General features: G+C 43.3%; 1 protein-coding gene across 2 annotated transcripts in view; it reads right to left on the bottom strand.

The window, feature by feature from the left end:
- DCX (doublecortin) overlaps nt 1–25413 on the bottom strand; it is a 175790-nt gene that overhangs the window by 11684 nt on the left and 138693 nt on the right. For both annotated transcript variants that reach the window (XM_082264393.1, XM_082264394.1), the window contains exon 5: nt 21723–21842. In XM_082264393.1, the coding sequence (XP_082120519.1) occupies nt 21723–21842 (120 nt within the window). The remainder of the gene's footprint in view (nt 1–21722; nt 21843–25413) is intronic.

Raw genomic sequence — 25413 nt, 5'->3', positions numbered from 1 at the left:
GGCCTTAATTCTAAGCGGTATGTGTGGAGAAAACCAGGCACTGCTCATCACCTGTCCAATACAGTCCCAACAGTGAAGCATGGTGGTGGCAGCATCATGCTGTGGGGGTGTTTTTCAGCTGCAGGGACAGGACGACTGGTTGCAATCGAGGGAAAGATGAATGCGGCCAAGTACAGGGATATCCTGGACAAAAACCTTCTCCAGAGTGCTCTGGACCTCAGACTGGGTCGAAGGTTTACCTTCCAACAAGACAATGACCCTAAGCACACAGCTAAAATAACAAAGGAGTGGCTTCACAACAACTCCGTGACTGTTCTTGAATGGCCCAGCCAGAGCCCTGACTTAAAACCCAATTGAGCCTCTCTGGAGAGACCTAAAAATGGCTGTCCACCAACATTTACCATCCAACCTGACAGAACTGGAGAGGATCTGCAAGGAGGAATGGCAGAGGATCCCCAAATCCAGGTGTGAAAGACTTGTTGCATCTTTCCCAAAAAGACTCCTGGCTGTATTAGATCAAAAGGGGGCTTCTACTAAATACTGAGCAAAGGGTCTGAATACTTAGGACCATGTGATATTTCAGTTTTTCTTTTTTAATAAATCTGCAACAATGTCAACAATTCTGTGTTTTTCTGTCAGTATGGGGTGCTATGTGTACATTCATGAGGAAGAAGAATGAACTTAAATGATTTTAGCAAATGGCTGCAATATAACAAAGAGTGAAAAATTTAAGGGGGTCTGAATACTTTCTGTACCCACTGTATATATATATATATATATATATACACACACACACACAGTATATGTTTTTTTTAATTAACTCATTAGTGTGCTGATCAAATTCTTAGGTTTTAGACTGTATACCTCTCCAGCCCCTGCAGAATAAAATGTGCCCTCCCTAGGACAGCCATCTTTAAAGTCTACTGGGATGCAGATGCAAATTTGGACCTGATTGGCATGGTGTATCTCTGCTGGATAATTGCTTCCAGACTCATGGAAATGCTTTTATCTCCTTACTCCAACCCCTCCATTAAGCAAGCATGAAATTAAAGCCCGGAAAACATGCCTTGCTGATTAGATTGTCTTGTTTCTGAGATTAATTTGTAACTATTACAATACCATCACCCTGCATTGCTTCTAGAGACAATATGAAGTCATTTCTGTGGTTGAATTCCCTGCTAGAGAATGGTACTTGAATGAACAAAGTTGCATCTTTGTGAAATTAGTATATACTGTACAAGTACTGTATATTGTGTTAGAGATAAACTAGAGACATAATAAAACCCCAAAATGTGTGGTTATTTGCAATGACATATCTTGACTTCCAAATCTGTGTAACCTTCAGCACCAACGCTGAAGGTTGCACATAAATTTACCCCATCTGATGGCATGTTTCTAAATGAAATGTCTGTGAAATAGGGGTCTATTGCTGGATGAATCTGCATTAAGTGCCGGTTCACACTATAGCGGTGTCAGATGTCGCATGTGATTCGCACCGCACTGTTCTGCAAATCACATGCGATGTCTGTGCAATGAGAATTCAGCCATACAGATTGTATGGCTGAATATGCATCGCATTCGGTCTGAAGTCGTGCAGGAACCTTTTTTTGGTCCGCACCAGAATTGGATCGCATGGGTGTTCACACCTATGTAATCTGATTCCTGTCCGAATTCACAGTTTGCACTGCGATATGCAAACTAATCTAATTGACTTTGTATTGACACTCCCAGCTGTTCACATATGGCAGTGTGAACTGCCTGCGAGTCAGGTGCAATTTGGAAACCCACAGTGGAGTCACAGGGTTCCCACATCGTACCAGTGTGAGCCAGCACTTACTGTAATGGTTAGATGTCATAGAAGTGAGACCTTTTTAAAACAAAATGTCTTTTCTGTTATAAACATAAACATTTAGCCCTGTACACATGAGCTTTGTCTTGTCTAAGAGCATTGCATACAAGATTTTACACATTTATACATCCCTACCACATTTTTTCCTAAAATTTGGAATTGCCGGGAATAGATTTTTTTACTTTTAGCTGTCAGCAGGGGACCCTGCTGACAGCTGATGACTCATCAGTTGTTAAGAGCGCAGCGGCCACCTGCTCCTTAACAACCAGGTTGTTTACTAGTTGTAAAATAAATAAATAAAGCACTGTGTCCCCTTAGAGTAACAGGCAGCTCCAATTGCATGAACAAATCACTCATTCATAGGGTCAGAGTAGATGGATGAATGAGTCCTTAGGACTCATTCACACAAGTTCAGGGGTGGTGAAAACCCATGGCTGAGCTGTGCTTATACTGCCTGCCAACTGTAACTTTAGCAAGGGAGGCAGTGGCTAGGGACACATGCCATGGCTGCGATGCTGTGCAGCCATGGCAGAAATGATGCCCTTGTTAAAAAGAACCCATTTAAGTGATTAGTGCTGCTCTGCAATTGACCTGCGACTGCATGCACGATTGTGGCCTGCCTGTTAAAGACAGGTGGTAAGGAGGCAATATGCCTCCTCACAAACTGTCAAAAGCTCTCTGAAGAACAATCGAAAAGCTGACAGCTCTTCAGATAGCAAAGCTCATGTGAACAAGCATTTTTTGTCAATTAGGTTTTAGAATTTTTTTTCTTTTTTTAGAATTGTATTTATTTTTCTGTGCTTGTTCCTTGCATTGTGCTGAAAACCATTTCCCTTGTGATCTGTTGTGGGTGCCATTTGTATGGTTAATGGCAACCTAAAACAAATTGCATGGTATTGCAGATGCGTTTTTAAGAGTAGTGCGTGCACTGAGGTTTGTGTGTTCTGGTGGGATTTACAGCCTATTCAAATGAATAGGTTCCAAAATTGCACTGCATTGGAATGGTCAGGACAACCAAACCCCCTCCTCTCAGAACAAATCTCCCCTCCAAGGTCATATTCCCCCATAAAGTTTTCCTCCAAAATCCATACCCAGTACAGATTTCCCCACACATTAGTAAACTCCCCTCAGCACAGACCACCCTCCTAGCTCCATGTCAGCACAGACCATGGTGGGCATAGGAACATAATTTAAAAAAGAATAGAAAAAGTAGAAGCAGCTCCTGTCCTCCCAGCCTTCCTTTACTTAAGTCAGCCACCATGTCAGTGCACTTCAGCCAGGTGCAAGAAGTGGCTGGGCAGACCCTGTGCCCCTCTGTGATGGTCAGAAGGTATGCAAATAACAGCTAAGTGAACTGCAAACTGACTTTTTTCTGTCTGCCTTCCCCACCATGTCTTTGCCTGGATTCTGTATGTAGAGTTGCAGGAGAACTACAACAATTTGTGTTTCCGCGCTTCCTCTGTTACAGATTGCAGCGCCCAAGCCTCTGCCTTGTCTGTCCTGACTGCCTGGTGTAGCATGAAACTCATAGACAGTACAGTCGGCTCTCCTGCTCCGCAGGGGCCCGGTACAGGAGGGCTGGCTGTACTGCCTTATCAGCGGCCCTGATTGTGGCCATTCAGAAATATTAAGCACTAACTGAATCTTGTTGGAAGCATGCTGAAGATTAAAAAAACTTTGTAAAACCTTTTGTACACTTTGCTTGTATACAAGCAGAAGCCTGTGTGCACAAGTTCTAATGGAATATCTGGTTTTGATCCAAATGCCAAAAAAAGGAATTGATTTCAAAGCTATTCGTTCTCTACATTCATTACACAGTTCTACATTTTATCGAACGTTCTTCCATAAAAATACTGGCCATCAGTATGCATCGTATGAAAAATCGTTAGCCATAATAGGAGTACTGTTGGGATTAAAGCTGATCATTCAAAATCTGACTTTACAATCTATATATGGTTTATCAATAATGTTTTGCTAAAGCCTGCCAATACAATCCAATTTCTATCCAGTCAGAAGTCCCTAACTCTGTTGAGTTGATATTAAAGTGGAAGTCCAGGTTAGAACTAACCCCCTCCCCTTCTAACACCTATACTAACTACCCTGTAGAAGGAAGATGCATATACTTACCGATTCTCAGGTAGCTTCGGTCCAGAGACCTCTCCAGTGGCTGACATCAGGGGAGAGGAGAAAGCACAAACAATGGATATGGCTTGAGCAGTGATGTCATAGGCTTACTATGGGGCATCTCTTGTCAGCGCAGCTGTCCCCTGAAGCTGGCCACTTGGTGCCGATCACATGATTGGACCAGAGCACCCTGAGAATAGATGAGTAAATGCATCTACTTTATGTAGGGTAGTTAGTATAAGAGTTAGAAGGGGTGTGGGAGCGGTTTTAAGCTCCATTAGTTCTAGTCTGGAATTCCACTTTAAATTGTGCTGATCTAATGGGTAGGCAGGAAACAAATGTTTCAGAACAGTTTTGAAATGCACTAAAATTCTGTTTCTACTTAGTATTCAGTCCCATCCCTTCACTGCCATATTCATTCTTGACTTCAGATGCTCAGTCGAGAGGATACACAGATGTAAAATACCGTTTAGAAGATATATTTTGTAGACAGCATTACCGAATGACTGATACAAGGTCTTCCAGCAAGCAGGTCTCCAATGGGGGACACAATTAAAATGTAAGTCAGGGATAGCTTAGAACCTCTGACAATGTTTTCACTGCTGTCCATGCCTTCCTGTCTTGGGGACAATTGCCACTCCCACTATTGTCATGGGGTCACTGATCTCCCCAATGGGGTCATAGAAAAAAAAAAAAAAAATAACAGAAATTTTAACTCCTACCCACATGCATACATTTGGCTAAATATCATTAAACTGAGCCTTTCCTTTAGGATCCTGCTCCTTTAGTCTTTAATGTTTTACCTTGTACAAAAAGCAACAGAACCAAGCTCGGCAAGTGTCATTTTTTTGGAGCTATATGACACTTTTAAGTCTATTGTACAGTAATCTGTAGTTCCTAAAATGTAATGACTGCCACTGAGGTAGACATACAATAGTATTTCAAGGCACATACAATGGGAAATTGCAGCTGTACCAGTATTCTTATACTTGTCTTCTGACTTATGCTTATCTTCTGCCACAGAGTAATAAAGTAAAAACTCAGTTATGCAAATAAAATATGTAGTCAGTCTTCAGTAATATATTTCACGTTTCCTATTTGACATGATATGATATAATAATATGATCACTGAAGGATTGCCTAATATCTTAAGAATGCATTATATTCCTATGCTTGATTACATGTTGAATATACGTCCGTTTCACTAATTCTATACAACATCTCATTTCCTAAAATCAGTCAGCATAGCCTGTATTTTTCCACATTTAATACAAGCATTGGCAAACCAAACACTTTATTGATATTTTTGCACTGATTTAAACTGTACAGTAGTTTTCAGTGCAGTAGCAAGGCACTTCTAGAAGTATGCTTATCTCTGCACCCCATGTATAGCACACTCAAACTGCTGCATGCTGGAGTTTAGAAGCACACTGGCAGAACACCACCCAAAACTGAACTATAGGCAAATCAAAATAATAATAATAATCAAATTGCAAATTGTATATATATATATATATATATATATATATATATATATATATATATATATATATATATAGTTTGATGTGGGGGGATCATTGGCTCAGTGGTGGAAGCATCTTTTTAAGTGAGACCATGCAATCCAAACTTGCCAGCCCGCTTTTATTTGAATGAAAGCTAAAAGTTGCACATGCAGGTGTTTCAGTTTCCTACAGGAAAACAGGTTACAAAAAAATACCAAGCCACCTGGCTCTTTTTTCAGCAGCAACGCTGCTCTTGTCACTGGCCCCTTAGACCATCTTATCTAGCTTCTCCTGGCTCTCTGGACTTTCCTGGCTCACCCAGCCTGTAGTCACAGCTCCCTGCTGTAACGGACCCACTCCTGGCGTTTCAAAAGAGCTTCTCTTGAAACTCCGGGATTTCACCCCCCTGAAAGTTACAGATTCCCTCAGGCCCCTGGATTTGCCTAGTTGTCCCAGCTTTCTCTGTCTCCCAAACTCACATAGCCACCCCAACTCTCTCCAAAATGGAGCACTGGGGTTGGTTTACTAAAACTGAAGAGTGCTTAATTGAACAAGCTGAAGTTAGAAGCCGATTGACTACAATGCACACTAGCACTGGATTTTGCACTCTTCCGTTTTAGTAAATCAATCCCACAGTCACTTCTTCTGTCTCCTAACAGGATCGCACACCTTCCTCCTGGCTGGAGCATTGAGCTATGGCCAAGCCTCGCTTATAACGAGTGTACACACCTGTACCCTTACACAGCCTGCAGGTCTCTAATAAGACCTTGATTGACACAGAATTGAAGGCTTCGTCCACCCAAGACACTTTGCAGGCATTCAAGTTCCAGCCCCCCGATCCAGGATTAAAAAAACCTGAGAATACTGAATACCTTGTTTTCCTCTCTGAGAGACACTACTCTGGAGCCCCACACTCTGCATTAGTAAGAATCCTGTGTTGCTTTTCCCTATGCTTACAGTGGTAGGGCCTAGCACTGTCACAATAGATATACAGTATGCATATACTGTGTATATATTTATTACAACTTATCACTAACATTATCATTGAAAAATAAATACTGCAAATAAAAGCATAAGATTTTCAACTGTAATTGGTAAGACAGTTATAGTTATGCCCCGTACACACGTGTAGATCGGCTGTCTTTTGTCCCCGGGCTGTCGTGTCTGTTGAAAAGTGCAAAAGACTGCACAAGAATTTTGTCCGCCGACTACAGCCGACTGCAGAAGTGATGTCATGTAATGGTTAACTTTCCGTGTGTTTTTTCTTTTCTGAGCATGCCCAGTCTTGCAAATCTGCTGTCTGTCGGCCAAATTCTGTATTGACTGGCGAACAATCGGCCGCTCTGGTGTCGGCATACAAAAATTTTAATGCTTGCACAACAGATTCTGTTCGGCCGAAAGTGCGCTGTCGGCTGTCGGAAGCATCATACTAACAAGCCTACAATCGGCCGATCGGTCGTCGGCCGAAGCTTTTCGCCCGACAATCTGTACGTGTGTACGGACCTTTACAAATCTTAGGGCCAGTCCACACCACACCACATGCAGCCCAGTGTGCTTTTCTTCTGCATAAAAATGTATGGATAGGTTATATGGTTTTCAATAACATAGTTCACACCAGTGTGGTCAGTTCCAGTGCATTCCAGTTCCAGAAAAAAAGTAGAACATGCTGCATTTTTTTTTGCACTGAACTGTACTGGAACGCTGTAAAATGCATCAAAAACACACTGAAACGCACCTAAACGCAGTAAAAACACACTGGAACACACATGTACTTTTTTAAGGTGAAGAAAAATACACCAAAATGCATCAAAAATGTAGACTGTGTTTCTATGATGTGAACCGGCCCTTATAATTTTTTTATGCAGTATTGCTTGTCCAGTTTCATCTCCCATTATTGCTGGCATTTTGAGCCCCCTAAATGAGATGAGAATTTCTTCATGTACAATAAAAATTGACAGGACTTTAACTAGTGCTATGGCCCTGTCAACATTTCTGCCCCTGAGAACACTGCAGGTAGAAGAGCTACCTGTTTATTTGGAATTACAACCTCCACCTCTTTCCAAGGATCTACTAAAGGGTCGGTCCACACTGGTGTGATGCCAGACATGACATGTGATTCGCACTGCATTGCTGTGCAGATCACATTCGATGTCTGTGCAGTGCAAATTTAGCCATACAAACTGCATGGCTGAATTCGCATCACATTGGGACCAAACTCAAGCAGGACATTTTTTTTTGTCTGCACCAGAATCAACTCACATGACTGTTCACACCTATGCGATCCGATTCCTGTTCGATTTCACAATTTGCACTGCGTTCTGCAAACCGATTTGGGGTTGTCATTACTTTTATATTGACACTTGCAGCAGTTCGCAGAGGACAGTAGTGTGAACTGCCTGCGATTCTGATGCGGTGCGGAATCCGCATGGCATCCAGTGTGAACCGGCCCAAAGTTATCTACTAACGTAGTCTCTGTCAAACTAGCATTACCATAGCAGTTTTTGTCTTTTTGAGTGCCCCCAGTAACCGGTCATCTGTTATGTTTCCACTTTAACAGGGTGACTATGATGTTAAGCAGGATACACACCATACAACTTTTGTTGTTAGATTTCCTTTAGATTTACCTTCAACTATATAGTGCAGGGGCCTGTCTGATTCCATACAAATTGAAAGAGTTTAGATTTGACCTCATATTATATGGTTTTGGTAAATCTAAAAGAAAAAATCTAAAGAGAAATGTATAGTGTGTATCCAGCTTTAGACCTGCAGTGAAATTACACAGCAAAGTTGTCACCCTGTGGACATGTCATTTTCAATTAAATTTAAGTAGGCAACAAATACATTTAAGCAAAGCTCCAGCTAAACTTTTTAAGCAGTTACACCAACATGATTTTTATTCTTTTGAAAAAAATTTTTTTAAACCATTTGATTAAGAGCTGACCACTGTAAACACCTCTGGCAGTGTTATTTGGTTTGTCTAAACCACTGTAACTTTTGCTGGGCACCCTGGCCTGCGTGTAAAAGTGGAAAGACATAGAAAGGCATATAGAATAAATAAAAAATGATTAGAAAAACAAAAAGGACTATATGCTGAAGGAGGGCATTGCACATGTTTGTGGAGATCTGCTGACTGGGACACCTGAGTGCAACAGGTGTAAATGATTTTCTGTCAACATTTAAAAAAAAAAAGAGATTCATATACTGATTCGGGTATTATGGCTATTAGCCATATACAATACAATATTTACTATTTGGTCTTTTCAGTACCAACCCTGAAAGTGAACAGTTCCATTCTCAAACCCAAACCATGACAGAAATGATAATGCCTTTTCTGAGGGGGACAAGTTTTTAGTCCTATATAATCCAATTTTTTTTCTTTAGTACACATTAAACCTATGTTTTCCCCATTTTTTCATTTAAGAATGACATAGATGGGTCAAATAAAGGAAGGAAATGGTAAGCTCTAAGCTGCAAGACATATGGACTTCTTATAAATAATTAAGAAACATCATGCATAATTCATTTTAATTACGAATCTATCAAGTAAAATGTGGAAGTACAATCTTTTCTAACCACAAGCAGAAGGATTTCATTCGGAGTGACATTTTATTGGTCTAGACTAAACAAAGTCATACAAAAATATGTCTCACAATAATTTTAGCTATAAAGAAAAATATTTTTTTTCATCACAAAGTTCACATGAAACACTAAAACATAATTGTCCAGTCACATAATGCAATATTTACTGTTGCCAGTTCAAATATAGTGAAGTGCTCACTATAAAGCCCTACAGAACATCCCTCCAAAGGACAGTAAAAAGTCTATGAACAAATCCAAATCACAGCAAAAAGTATGTGACTTAATGAGCTAATGAAAAATATAGGACTTTATATCCAAAGTCCCTATACAAATTGTATAAGTGTTAGGCCGCAGACCTTTATTTGTGGGAGGAGCTAGCGTGCCTTTAAGACGCTGCTCCTCCCCTCCCTGCCTGCCGCGTCACAACGCTGTCACCGGACAGCCGAACTTCCGGTCCCCCAGGCCCCGCGGGATGTGCAGCGGACACCGCCGACTCCCGCTGACACCACCGACTCCCGCTGACACCGCCGACTCCCGCTGGCACCAGATGGCACCGCCGACTCCCGCTGACACCGCCGACTCCAGATGGCACCGCCGACTCCGCTGACACCCCCGCCACTGCCGCAGGTTCCCTCCGGCCTGCCTCCAACTTGCCAGCCTCCTGCACCATCATCCTCCGCTCGGGCGGCCCGTCCATCCATCCGGCCGCGCCGGGTGGCAGGTACCGCTGGGAGGGGGGGGGGAGGGGTTTCCTGGGGGGGTTTCCTGCGGGGGCTTGATTTCTGCCTTGCCTGCTCCAGGCCACGGCATGCTGCATACGAGGGTTTTTTTTTTTTTGGGGGTCTTGTTCTGCCTTGCCTGCACCAGGCCACGGCCCTGCTTCTTACTACACTCTCTGTCTTTACCACTGTTACTAGCTGTGTACTTCTATGCTGTTATTACTATTTCTACTATATGTACTGTTGCCCTACTATGGACACTGCTTGTTACCATGGGTACTACTCTAATACTATTGGTGACTAGGGGTACTGCTACTGCTAATACTTGCTATGGGTTTGTTACTCTTATACTTTTGTTACTTTGGGTACTGCTACTTAATACTGTTGTTACTAGGGGTACTGCTACTCTGCTAATACTACTTTGCTATGAGTATTGCTACTTCAAAGAGAAAAAAAAAAAAAACTATTGTTACTATAGGTATTGCTACTCTGATACTATGGGTACTGCCGCTATGTTACTGTTACACTACTGTTACCTCTTGGACTGTTGCTATACGTGCCGCCACACTCCTATTTCTGTGTTCCACTGGTTACAACTACACGACTATACTGTTTAATACCACAACTAAACTGCATACCGTTACACTGCCATGCCGTTACTGTATGCACCATGGCATCAATTACTACCACACGCGCTACTGCCCTACACCTACGGATGCGCGGCCAATACCACTACCTTACGTGTACCTTGCCATACATGCTACGCATGTCACTACTGTGGTCACTGCTACACGGCCACGCTACATCACTGATGATACTATTTCTGCCTTATTTACTACTAGACACTATTTTTTCATCACTACTAAACGCTGTTCTACCGCCTGTGCTACGGCATACGCTGCTACACTACATGACTATTAACACTATCGCTACCGCATTCATACTACTACACTACCTATGCTACTACCGTGTGTACTACTACTACTTCTTCGCTGGTATGTTGCACTACCCCTTCATCAAGCCCCCGTATAGGGTTAGAGAACTGGCTATTTAGGGCTAGGCGCTGGCCTTAGTCTCCCTGGTAGCTGGTCCCGCGAGGCCAACTCCCCAATCTCAACACGGAGATTTTCGCCCTCGGGCCAAATCATAGTTAGTGCCTCGCATCCACCCACCTCTTGGGGTCATAGTTAGGGCCTCACCTGTCACGGCCACACGTTTTAATTCTTTTACCGTCACCGAGAGGCCAACCCCCCGCCACCACGCTAGTGGCTCGTGCCCCACGACCAAATCATAGATAGAGCCTCTCACCTGCCGCTCGGCAACTAGCAGGGCCTCACCTGTCACGGGGTAGTCAGCTTTTCGCCTCGGCACTAGTTAGTCAGCCAGTTCTGTTTTATCTCAACAGTGTTTGTTTAACCAAGTTTTCCTTTGTGTGTTATTTTCTCTTTCAGCATGTCTCAAGCAGTCAAGTAGGTGAAGGGTCGTCTCCCCCGGGCACACCCGCTAGGCCTACCTCCCCTGCGAGAACTTGTACCCCTAGGGAATTCTGAGAACCTTCCATGCCAGGCCTCCTTTTAAGACCCTGGTCCATCCCCAGGATTTCGTCTGTTTTGCACCACAGGGGCACCCCCCTTTTTTCAGCTACGGCAAGAAGGCTGTATTCTGCAAACGGCTCCCAGCACATCCCGGGGATCCTGGACTGGGTACCAGCTCTCGGGGGGGGGGGGGGGGCAAGGACGGACTTACAAGTGACGCTAGACACCATTTCGTGATCACTACTATCAAACTGTCCTAACTGGAAACGCTGGCCATCCCACATGGTCTCACCTCCCTCTAAGCCGTTACAGGCTCTCGCTCCTAACAGCTGACAGAGCAGGCCCCCAGCCTCGCCTTTTCTCCCCTTCTGCTTCCCCAGTCCTTACCCCAGCACACGTGGTCCCCCCAGCCTCCACAAGGACATCTTAGAGGGGTAGGACATGTATCTGGTTTCCTTACCATTTGCCTCCAAGACGTTGTAGGAAACTGGGTGTACAATTACGGGGATTTGGCCATCGTGACGAAGGCCAGAGACCCAAGACTCAACAAGCTTCCATACCAGATTTTGTCCTAGCCTTCGGCATCACAGGGACGTTGCGCGCTCCGCGCGTCTGCAATGCCGGGAAGGTATTAGGTTTTGACTTGGGCCTCTAGTACGGGGGGTTTTCTTGTTCTACGACTTCCACAAGTCTGTATCAGCAAGCATTGGCAGCCCTGGCCCAGTTTAACGTCCGTTCTCACTGGAGCCTCTTGGGCTCGATAAATATTTTTTCAAGTTTTGCAGGCTTAGTGCCCCCATCTTGGGCAGTCTGCTCTTCCACCTCTCATACTGCCGACCTGTGCCCCTCGGAGGCCGATCCCTCCTTTTTTGGTTCCTCAGGGGGGAGCTAGTAAGCCTGATCAACGTAGCCTAAGGGACAAGCTTGGTCGCCCCGTCATTTATTTGGCTCAATTACGCAATAACCTTAATGGAGGTGCCTGTAATTTTAGCACCTGCAGACTATACGTCTGTTCCATATGCTTTCGGGGCCCATGCCAAATCCATGTGCCTTCCAAGCCTCCGGGCGCACAAGCTCAGTTGGGATAGCCACCAGCGCATATTCCAATAAACATCTTGTCATCAAGCTGTCTGCTCTTGGTCCGTCCACTAACTTGAGCCGTATTTGCCCTCATTCCATCTACCAATTCTCTTGTTACTATTTCACCGTGGTTAATGCCATTCAAGCAATCTTGAAGGCAGGTAGGGCGTATGGCTCAGTTAGTCCGATTACTCCTACGCCTTTGATGTGTTACCCCTCGTCCCTCCTTATGGCATGTTCATGGTGTCAAGGGCAGAAGAAGGTTACTTTGCTGTTAGTCCCACGTTGGGGCCTAGAGTAGCCCGAGAAGATTCTACAGATTTGCTGAGACTCTCTGCTGGTTCCTCCTCTTTTTCTCGAGGTGCCCCACGATGTTACATCACGTGGTTGATTTCCTGTTGGTCGTACATAGCGACTGCAACCCTGGCAGTCAAAGTCACTGTAGCACTGTACTACCTTAGGCATCCCCCTGTCACTAAACAGGACTGCTGTACCCACCACTAGACTAGTCCTCTTAGGCATCACACTTGTTTTCAACACCACGCAGGCTAGTCTCCCCGTGGTCAAGCTCGGGCGTTTTCGCAAGGACGTAGTCAAGGTCCTACAAGTGGGAACTTTTACTCGTAAGGATATTCATTCTGGTAGGTTCTTTGAACTTCGTCATGCGTATTATTCCCCAAGGTAGGTCATTTATTTCTAGGCCGTTGGGCTTAATACCGGGCCTTGCAGATGAACTTTGGTCACTCAGATTCCCCAACAGATTCCTGGTACACTGGTATTGGGGTCTCCATGTTCATTCCACCGTGATCCGCCCAATCCCCAGTGTCTGGACGGACGCAGCTGCCGGTACCGGGTTGCAGCTACATATTAACTCTTGGTTAGGTGTTTGTTGGCCGGCAGAGTCTCTTGGCTTACCTGCCTCTCACGAGACTTCGGCCTTATTCGGAATTTACCCATAGTGACGGCGGCGGTTGCATGGGGGCATATCCTGGACAGGTATGGCTGTGAAGTGTTAGTGTCAACTAAGCAGCCTGCGACATAATCAAGGGCCGTTCATCTTCCTTGATCATGAGGCTAGTTCGCTGGCTGACCTGGTTGGCGGCCACCTTTCAGTTCTTCCTCATCTGCGTACACATCACGAGTTCCCCAAATTCGTCAAGTTGATCCTGGGCCAGCCCGGATTTTGCTCACAGTGTCAATTGTCTCGGGTAGCCTTGTCTGCGAACACCAGGAGGGCTAACGACAGAGCCACGACCATCTCCCAAGGTCCTCAGTAGAATTCGTCTTACACGGTCGTTCAGTTAAACCATGGTCGCATTCGCTGTTTTGCCACCTTTCAGCTCAGACTTTCATATAATACGTTCAAACTTTACTTTGTCTGGAATACAATCCACGCCTTGTCATCTGTTCCAAGCCTTTCTCCTTTTCTCAGGGCTTGCCCGGCGAAGGATGTACTAAAGGTTTTGCAAGGTAGATCTTCACGAGACTACAAACGTTTGCCCATAGATGGGAAATTCTGGACCTTTCTGGCGTACTGGACACATCGCCTTTCGAACCTCATACAAACCAAGTCATCAACCTCCATTTATTTAGCCTCCATGGGTTCCTTAGTCCCGGGATTTCACCTTTGCTACCCAGTCAGATAGGCAATTAAGCCTCCTCAAAGAGGTTTTAGGTAGGTAGAGGACCACTGTCCTTTCACCTCGACGTTCAAAGGCTGGGCAGACATACCATCCGTTGGCATCCCCTTCTACCCGTCTGAGGATAACTGGTGCCCAATTGGAATCCTGAACATCTACCAACTCAGGACACTCCCAGCTGCTCTCTGCTCTCCGCTATTCTCCCTGTCAGGTAGTCCCCTAACCACTACTCGATTTATATTTTACTTTCGCTCGTTGTGCATTGAATTAGGCTGGGACCCCTCATCGCATTCCGGACATTCATTCAGAACAGGGGCGGCTTCAGCTGCTGCTAGTGCCAATACGCCAGGGCACATAATAAAAAAAAAAAAAAACCAGGGCGGTGGGAATCAGCTGTTTTCCACGCTTACACCCCACAACCGGGGAAGGAGGTAAGGTTAGCCTTCAAGTATCGTGTATCATAGTTGTGTCATGTTTAAGTGTGTTTACTGCTTCCTTTTTGCCCTCTTTTATTTACAGGCCTACCCCCTACGTCGGTTCCGGCACACCACACCGACTTTATCCATACTCGCAGTTTCTAATCATCTTTAATTAGCCGACCACAAGTGTTAGGCCGCAGGCCTTTTTCTTTGTGGGAGGAGCTAGCGTGCCTTTAAGACGCTGCTCCTCCCCTCCCTGCTTGCCGCGTCACAACGCTGTCACCCCACCCACCTTCACCCTTTTTTATTGCTACACTATCCCTCGGGGGGCCCACTTTTATTTACAGGCCTACCCCCTACGTCGGTTCCGGCACACCACACCGACTTTATCCATACTCGCAGTTTCTAATCATCTTTAATTAGCCGACCACAACTGGCTAAATGACCTTAGCCAAGTTACTGTGGGGTTGATTTACTGAAACTGGAGAGTACAAAATCTGGTGCAGCTGAGCATGGCAGCCAATCAGCTTCTAACTTCAGCTTGTTCAATTAAGCTTGGACAAAAAGAAAAAACTGGGAGCTGATTGGTTTCTATGCACAGCTGCACCAGATTTTGCACTCTTCAGTTTTAGTAAGGTCCCTTTCACACATAAGGAGCCTTCATCTGTTTTTCATCCATTTATTGATGGATGAAAAACGGACATTAATGCATTCCTATAGAAAAACAGATGTAAATGGATGATCATTCATTTACATCCGCTTCCATCAACATCCCTTTTTTGAACGGATGAAAGCCCTATTTTTCATCCGTTAAAAAAATAAACAGATCGGATGAAAAACTGATGTCAAAAGATGAAAAACTAATGTTGAATAAAAAAAAAAAAAAACTGATGACAAAAAAACTTGACTGAACTGATGAAATGAGCGGTCCGTAAGTGTGAAAGAGGCCTAAATCAATGCCTGTGTGCATGATGCATGTTTATGTACTGACCAGGCAGGATTGTGATTGATTTGGCCAATCTGATGCACCAAAAAAACAAACAAACACTTGTATTATTTTTGCATGTACTATGGCAATCCATGTGTATCTTTGTCAGTTTGAATGGGACCTAATATAAAGGAAAAGCACCTGACCCAGTAATTCAGCTATGGTGGAAAATGTATGCCTCTTCCATCTCATCCGACAAAGTTTACGACTGGTAAATCCTGTGTCATTTGAGGGTAGATTTACACTTGTGGGTTGTGGTAACACTAGTGGGGGCCGGTTCGTTGGGTGAGCAGGGGCGCCCCCCCTATCCATGCGTCCGGCCCCCTAATCTACATGCAGGGGCGCCGAACGCATGGAGTTCAATGGGGGCTTTTTTTTTTTGCATCACCTGATTAGAGCCAGAGGCTCTAATAGGGCGATGCAAAGGGTGAACCCGGAGCACAGAGCAGTGCGTCCCGAGCCCACCCATTGTGTGACAATAGCGAATGAAAATTCGCTATTGTCACATGGATCCTCCTCCTGGCCAATCAGGGAGCGCGTCCGATACGCACTTCCTGATTGGCTGCAAGGCAAACCCCATGCCATTGGCCAAGGAAGAGGCGGGAGGACTTGTGGAGACGCAACGCCAGGTGACTGAAGAGAAGCCGCCGCCGGGACTGCTCCAGGGCTCCAGGTAAGTGCACTGGTTGGGGGGCACACTGCATTGAAGGGGGCACGCACGCACGCTGGTCTCTGCATTGAAAGGGGCATGTACGCTGGTCACTAACTACATTGAAAGGGGGCATGCACGCTGGTCACTAACTACATTGAAAGGGGGCATGCATGCTGGTCACTACATTGAAAGGGGCATGTATGCTGGTCACTACATTGAAAGGGGTATGTATGCTGGTCACTGCATTGAAAGGGGCATGTATGCTGGTCACTACATTGAAAGGGGGCATGTACGCTGGTCACTGCATTGAAAGGGGGCATGTATGCTGGTCACTACATTGAAAGGGGGCATGTACGCTGGTCACTGCATTGAAAGGGGCATGTATGCTGGTCACTACATTGAAAGGGGCATGTACGCTGGTCACTACATTGAAAGGGGGCATGTACGCTGGTCACTGCATTGAATGGGGCATGTACGCTGGTCACTGCATTGAAAGGGGGCATGTACGCTGGTCACTGCATTGAAAGGGGGCATGTACGCTGGTCACTGCATTGAAAGGGGCATGTGCGCTGGTCACTGCATTGAAGGGGGCATGTACGCTGGTCACTGCATTGAAAGGGGGCATGTATGCTGGTCTCTGCATTGAAGGGGGCATGTACGCTGGTCACTGCATTGAAGGGGTCATGTACACTGGTCTCTGCATTGAAGGGGGCATGTACACTGGTCACTGCATTGAAAGGGGGCATGTACACTGGTCACTGCATTGAAAGGGGGCATGTACGCTGGTCACTGCATTGAAAGGGGCATGTACGCTGGTCACTGCATTGAAAGGGGGCATGTACGCTGGTCACTGTTTTGAAGGGGGCACGCTGGTCACTGTTTTGAAGGGGGCACACTGGTCACTGTGCATTGAAAGGGGGCACGCTGGTCACTGTGCATTGAAAGGGGGGTCACTGTGCATTGAAAGGGGGCATGGTGGTCTCTCTGCATTGAAAGGGGGCATGCTGGTCTCTCTGCATTGAAAGGGGGCACGCTGGTCTCTTTGCATTGAAAGGGGGCACGCTGGTCTCTCTGCATTGAAAGGGGGCACACTATACCTTAATTACTGAAGGCCCCTTTCACACTTTTGCGACCTCAAAGTCACGCAATTTTTTTACAGCGTTTTTTGCCGCAAAGCAATGCCTATTACATTTTTCAGTTTGCGCCCCCCCAAAATTTTGAGCACCAGTCGCCACTGGGTAACACCCATTATTGCATATGTTTTAACACATAGTACTCATGTTAATGCTTTGGTATACTGTATGTTGTTTGTGTTGCTGTTCTTTCTGAATGGCACTTAAGCGCACATATATGATAAAGAAAAAAGGACCTGTGGTAAAACGTGACACAACACACAAATGGTAATACAGATTTGTTAAGAAAAATAGTGCAGGTAAAAATTTTGCATTGAGTTGGAAATGAATGGCCTAATTGCAGCAGGTTCCATTATGCATCTCATAATGCTACTGCTAACCGAAACTTTGTAGCTTCAAAAATAGACATGATGCAAATGAAAAAGTTCAATACAAATAAACAGCATTGTTTATTGTAGAAACACCAGTCATGTTGTACTGAAATATGAAATATAGTACAAAGAACAGCTCATCCAGGCTTAATCCACTTCTGTTATTTATTACTGTTTCCTACTTCATTTTCAGCAATACCCTAGAGTTAGAAGGAACTTTTTATTCAAATTATCTGATAATGCAAACAAATGTCTCATGTTAGAGCAGTAAATATAGCACAGTGGATGAGGGGCAGCAAGCAATATTATGACTAGGGCCTCATTTACACTTGCTTCAAGATGTGGCATTTTAATTTTATAGTGCTCTGAATGCAAAGCAAACCACCTCCTCACTAAATAATATGGATACCTTACAGTCCTGTACACACTGTTGAGTTTGCATTGCAAATTGCTCACTAACTTGTTTACCATAGTGGGGGAGAAGGGGTGGAAATGTACTACTGAGCAATGAGCTTGAGAAGTGGTAATGTACATCTAAAAGGAGAGGAGGGGGTATGGGGAATGTATTAATGAGTGGATGGGCCACTACTGAGCAGGGGGGCTACTGAGCAAAGATGGGAGGGATATTGTGCCCTTGAGCTCGGGGGGGGGGGGGGGTGTACTACTAAACTAGGAAAATGCTAAGCAGGGGATTTATTGAGCCAGGAAAGTGCAGAGTGGGGTATCTATTAAACTGGGAGTACTAGTGAGATGGGGAAATGCTGAGCGGGAGATCTACTAAGCCAGAACACTGAAGATCTGCTGAGCAGGGGTACTAATAAGCCAAGAAACTGATGCGTAGGGGTGCTACTGAGCCACCAAACCAAAAACACCAGATACCACACCAACACCAGATCTAGCAACTTCATCATCACTTTCCATTTGACACCACTCTCCCTTTAAAACAAAGAGAAAACACAAACACACAAGGCATTTTCCAAGTTTCATTAAAAAAGTATAGAATTTACAAAAAAATATATATATATTCTCAGGTGGATGTAGTATCAGTCTAATGCTACATCTGTGCCACGCTGCCTCTGCACTGAGAACTGAGCGATCAAGGACTGCTGATTGCTCAGTTCTCCCCTTCGCTCTGAACAGAGATCTGTGATTGTCAGTCACCTGCTCTCTGCTCTGCCCCTTCATCGCTCACTGGAGTACTAGGCTAGGGAGGGGAAGAAGTGGCTAGATCAGTCTCCAAGTGGCACAGCTGCCGGCTGAGTGATGGGTCAGAATGAGCTGCACTCCTGTGATCCATAGGAGATGTACAGCCAAAAAAACTTTGGCTCTACTTCTTCTTTAAAGCTTCAAAAAATCACCACAAAAGCATCAGAAACACATAAACAATGCGTTAAATTGGTAGGCACTTTAATGTGTGTTCGTAATTATTGCAACTGTACAAAAAGCCTAAGCAGACAAAGAAAAAGATTTGAAGAATTTTCAAGGCAAAAATGAGTTGCAAAATCAAGACATATGAAGGAACAGGACTGTAAAAAGATACAACTTTGTGAGACTTCAACCGGGCTTTAGGCCTCATGCACACTGGACATTTTTACAGCTGCTTCTAGGGGCATCTGGCATTTTTTTCCTGCCTCCAAACTCCCCTGTTCGTTAGCCTATGTATCCATGCTCACATAGGCTTTTAGCAGCGTTTAGTGGCAGGGGCTTTTAGAGGCAGGCAAACCCCACTGCCTGTGTGTCCAGGGCAGCAGAGTTTTGGCAGAAAAAAAGTTTGATGCTACTAAAAGCTGCTAAAAGTGCCTAAACACTAGGTGTGTTTAGCGCTTGAGCATTAAGTAATTTCAATGACCAGAATAAATGATTTAGTCTGGCCAATAAAATGAATTAACATCCAAGAGCTTGACGCCTGTAAAAGCTCCTAAAAGCTAGGGCTCACGAAAACTCCAGCTAAAAAAAAAAAGCTGCTTTTACAGGCACTAGAGCTTTTTATTTTTCTGCCTAAAAGCTTGAAGAAGCTTTTGCTTTTTTGTGCTCTTTTGTGCGTTTTTATTGTACGTTTTTTTCACAAACCCTCTTCTCAGCTCATTTTTTTTTGTGTGCTTTTTTTGCACATTTTTGGGTGCTTAGGTGTCTTTTCTGCTTGAAAGCCCCTCTCAAAAACACGAGTTTGGTGGGGTTTTTCTTGCCTGTAAGCTCATATGCCTGTATATGCCATAGTGTGCATGGACACATTGGCTAACATGGAGGTTTCCAGGCAAAAAAAAAATAAAAAAATAGGTCTCAAAAAAGTTTAACAGCCTGTAAGAGCAGCTTCATTGAGCTTCTTTGAGATGCAGTGTGCATGAGCCCTTAGACATGTTTACAAGCATCGGGCATTTTTTCTGCAAAAACTTTGCTGGCTTCTAGGAGAGTTAAATAAACACCCTGTGTGCATGAGGGCTTAGGGTATGTATTTAGAAATCATTCCTGAAGAAAACTGAACTAAAGGCTATGCTCAGTAAGAGCCATATTGATGTGCAAATCTCAGTAACCTACAGCAACTACATGACAATTAAGAACTGATTACTTGTTAGGGATTATGTGACACATTACTCTTTGCCTTATGTGAAATAATATAGAGGGCCCATTCATAGTTTTCAATTGTTGTGTATTGCACTAACACACGCATGTTAATTTGCTTTAATGCTGTCTTTTTGTTTTGAAAGGGCTGAAAATGCACTAGTATGGACAAAAGACATACATGTAGCTTTTTTCTTGATGCAGTGCATTACTGTGCATTGTTTTGCCCTGCAGGGCATGTGCATCAGAGGTGTGTTGCCTTAGTACATCAAGGTGCCATTCAAAATGAAGGGCACTGCACCACACTAAAGCACAAAATGTGCAGCCATGTCTGTTGCAGTAACACATGCTTTGATGTGCATTACCATAAAGCACTGCATCTGAGAGATGCACAAAGGGCCTTAAAAGTGTGCTACAAAGGCCTATAAAATACTCAATTAGCCACAGCTCATGGAAATCAGAGTTGACTTTTTACTGATCCTGAACTTTGGTTGATCCCTAGATATTATCACATAGTATACAGTATATAGCAAATGGAATATATTAGTGTATATATGCATAACTTTATCTATATATATATATATATATATATATATATCAATATATATATATATATATATCAATATATATATCAATATATATATCAATATATATATATATATATATAATATGTGCCTATGCATTTCCAGTCTGTGTTCACATAAAGAATGTTTGAGTGAGAGTGTGTGGGGTCGATTTACTAAGACTAGAGAGTGCAAAATCTGGTGCAGCTCTGCATTAAAACCAATCAGCTTCCAGTTTTTTTTGTCAAAGCTTAATTCAAAAATTGAAGTTAGAAGCTGATTGCCTATCATGCACAGCTGCACAAGATGTTCTACTCTTCAGTTTGAGTAAGGGTCCTTTCACACGAACGATCCGATCAGATCCGCCTCTCAGTTTTTTAGGCGGATCTGATCGGATCCTCCATGCATCCCTATTGGACAGCGGATGTCAGCGGTGACATGTCCGCTGACACCCGCTGCCATCCGCATCCGATCCTGTCCATGAAATCCGGACGGATGGAAACCCTATTTTCCATCCGTCCAGGGGATCGGATGAGAGCAGACAGGCGGTCAGCTGTCATCCGATTCCCAATAGATAGCAGCGGGGCTCTGACACCTCCCTCTCCGCACACAGAGCTGAGAGGGAGCTGTCACCTGCCTGCTCAGCGGGGATCAGTGTATCGATCCCCCGTTGAGCAGCACAGAGTCCGCCAATGGAGCGGACCGTGTGAAAGGAGCCCAAATCAACCCTAATGTGTGTGCACCCATATATACTATAGATGAAAGCTGTATATGTTTACAATATGTGTGTATGCACCTGTGTGTACATATGTGCTGTATAGGGGTCCCAACACATCTATGTCCTGTTCTGCCATCCTTCTTCAGTCAGAAAAAGATTGAAGTGCAAAAGTATTAGAAAGACCCTCAAGGTGTGGCCTCTTGCTGATACCCTGTGAATGTGGGTTGGCATTTTGTGATGTGGACATATACAATATCCTTATGTCAGAAATGATTCAGTAATTTTACTAACCTGAATCGGCAGGGGATTTGCTGCGGCGTTGTGGTGCTGGACTTTTGGCTGCACTCTTCACACCTGCAGAACTTGATTTTGGTGTCTGCGGAGGGGGGTTTCCCTTCATGACACGGCACTCTGCATAGGAAGAAAGAAAATAAATTAGTGTTTTTTAAAGTAGTAAAAATAAAACTATAATACATGTGTCACACAGTCCATAGACTGCTACATTACCTTGACATGTATAGGAAGCAGCCATTTTGTTGTCCCAACCAATTTTCATTGATAGTACATCAGCAATAAAACCCAAAACTGTCCAAATGCATGGTGTTACATTAACAATCATGTTTCTATTTACTCTGTAAAGACCCACAGAATTTGGCTCCATTATATACAGTAATAATAAAAAGATTTAATATATATTTACAAAAGTGGGGTAGTGTTTCACAAATCTGCATATAATTTTTGTGGGAATTAGGCTATTTGATACGCTTTTAAAAAAAAAAAATCAGAATAACTTATGTTGCTGCAGCCAATACCAACATTGATAAAATCATCGATAATAAAGAAAATTGCTGTGCTAACTGAAATTCAAAGCTTCAAACATACAAACTTCAGAAGTTGGTAATAAAGTGGACACACAGTGGACACGCTCGCCCACAGTGAGGAGACGTGGCGGCCATCATTTTGGTGGAATGCCGTGGCGGAACATGCTTGGAAACAATTTGGACTGCTTTACATGCTCGTTATGATTGGATCCTTGTAAGTGTTTTTAATCTATTATTTTGATCTGGTTAATAAATGGTCTGCGCTATGATACTGCTTTGTGCTTCATTCCCTACATACCTGTGACTACTGACCTGAGACTTCCAGAGAAGGATGCATATTATCCAGAATACATATCGAGTCCTACTGAGTCTATTTTTGGCATTTGGGATCTCTGTCATGGGGATCATCGTTATGTGGTAAGGGTCAGTGTGAACTGGGTGTCTGGTGGTGGTATCACGGATTCGCTACATTTTTCATCTGATCATATTGGGACTTTACATGGACTTTTTAATCTTTCTGAGAACCTTTTACTGATGATTAGCGCTACATTGTTCTTATATTGATAAAATCATGATTTCTACACAACACATCCTTTCAGTGTAGTGTGGTGGAAGCATTTACAAAATGAAATGTGCCGACTGGAAGTAGAGAAGAGAGGCTGCAGTTTTTATGCTAGTAAAAAAAAAGTTATTTCATGCATCTTTGTAAATGTGCATGTTACCTGATGATTCCAGCCAGTCATTTGTAACTTAGCCTAGGGGGTATTTACTTTATATACAAATGGATGTCCTTGATATTGCTCGATATGCAGAGTGTACTATGTCTACAGACAACTTTATCGTGCTATATAGAAAAAAGAAATGTGAACAGGCAGGAACCATGATGGGTCCAGTTCAGATATAGGGCTCATGAACAATGCATCTCAGAGAATCTGCTCCTACAGGCTTTCGAGCTTTTATGAGCTCTCATTTTTTTTTGCCTGGAAACTCCCCTCCATTTTAGCCAATGTGTCCATGCGCATGATGGCTTTTTCAGGAGTTTACATGCATGTGAGATTACAGGCAAACCCCCCCCCCCCCCCCCCACACCAAACTCCCATTTTTGAGAGGAGTTTTTGAGCAGAAAAGACACCTAAGCACCTGAAAACATGCAAAAAAACTTGAAAAAGTGCAAAAAAGCACAAAAAATTGAAAAATTCGCTCAGGGGAGTGAAAAAAACAATTATGACCGCAAAAGCACAAATGAGCTCAAAGAAGATCGAAAAAGTTATAAAACACACAATAAAAATGTGCAACAGAGCACAAAAAAGCACAAACCTCTTTAAGCTTTTAGGCAGAGAAATAAAAGCTCAAATGCCTGTAAAAGCAGCTTTGTTTTTTTTTATTTTTTTGAGCTGCAGTGTGCACAAGCCCATAATGAGAGAAGGATTAAGGAGAAATGAATCATCTATTTTTGTAAACATTCTTAACCTCACTGGGTATAAAAGGTAAGAGCTAAGCTGTCCTGAAGAAAGTTCACATTATATAAAGCCATAACTAGGCTCTGCCTGACCCAAAATGTCTGCTCGAGTCATATAGGGTGGCATCATCCAATAGGATAGCTTCCCCAGTGACCCAGGAAACCACAGAAAGAACCCTGTTCCTCTTGACATCCTCTCCAACAACAGTGCGCCTGCGGAAGATTGCCACCTGCAGTGGAGAAAATAGACTGCACCTGCCTACATATGGATTACAGATCCAGGCTGTGAGCATTCAAAAACAAAATCAGTAATATCAGATCCTTTGATACTGTCTTTTACAGTTTCTTTTTACCTTAAAACTGATATTTTAATCAGTTACCACTAACTTCTTTGTATCTACATCGAAATATCTGATGTGAATATATATTAAAAAATGGCTGCTTTCACAGTACAATAATGAGATGTTTACTTTAATTAAAACAGAAAGAGTTTAAATAAATACAAAGTCGGGGTGAAAAGTGCACAGAGATTTGGTGAACCAATGCTAAACAGCCTGGCATAAATATGTGTTTTTCATTATGAATCAAATAAAAATAATTGCATTTCATTGTATTTCCCCCCCTGGCATTAAATGTGGCAGACAGCAAAATCTGTTTGCCCCTGGAGTTCCAGCCGTAGAGTTTGTTGTGAGGTCAGGCAGAATTTATTTTTACTTACACAATGCCAGGTTTTCACACCAAACTACGGCAAAGATAGTATAAAAGATACAAAAGAAGACAAGTCAGCATGGCAGCTTGTTCCCCAAAGCTGTTATATGCTTTACTGCACATTTGTAGACAGAAGCAAAGCAAAGTAGCATGGGTCTTGTAAGATAGCTTACAGGAGCGAAAACCAGCAAATTATAGTTGCAAGGAAACAAACTGCTGACTAGGGAAACTTGTATACCATAGCCACTGTCTGTCCAGTTACAATTCAAAAAAGAAGGAAAAGGACTTGACAAGGCCATTTGTTCACATAGGCCAATCTGAAAGATTATGGTTCTGAGTTTTCTGATATTTTATAAACTAATGTTATGCCAGTCAGCCTTTCACCATTGAAACACAGAATTCAAATACTTAATAATTTATATAATTGTTGTACTTTTACTTATTAAGCATACAGAAAATATTTATTCCTAGCAATAGCCTGACCTGTTTTCACCTTGATGAGGGTATCATTTTTATTAGGTCTAATCAAAGAGAAAAAAAAATGGCACCCATGATGTCTCAAAAATAAAACATATACAACTTTATTAAGTCTATCGAATAAAAGGCATCAAAACCTGTAGTTATTGATGCGTTTCAGCCTCTTACGTAGGCCTTAGTCATAATAATTTATATTAGGCAGACTTACCCTTAAGCAGCACTGAAAATGTTTAGAGGGTCAACATGCTACTAAGATTAGTACAGTAGTATTCACTAAAATTGGTACTAAATTTGATAACTAATCAGCTGTGATCGATTGTTAAACCAATGGAACAAATGATTTGCTATTGTGTACACTACATAGGTAGCAAGTTGTAGAAACTAATCTTAGAATGTTAGTGATTAAAGTAGAAGTCCATCCTACCACTAAAATCCCTGCATCTATAGACCTCCACGATCTAACACTAACCTATCTAGCCCTGCAAAGAAAAAAATCAGTACACATACCTTTTTTTGA

Source organism: Pelophylax lessonae, assembly GCF_965119305.1.
Source record: "Pelophylax lessonae genome assembly, chromosome: 7".
NCBI classification, from domain to species: domain Eukaryota; kingdom Metazoa; phylum Chordata; class Amphibia; order Anura; family Ranidae; genus Pelophylax; species Pelophylax lessonae.
This window is presented reverse-complemented; position numbering and strand designations above follow the sequence as displayed.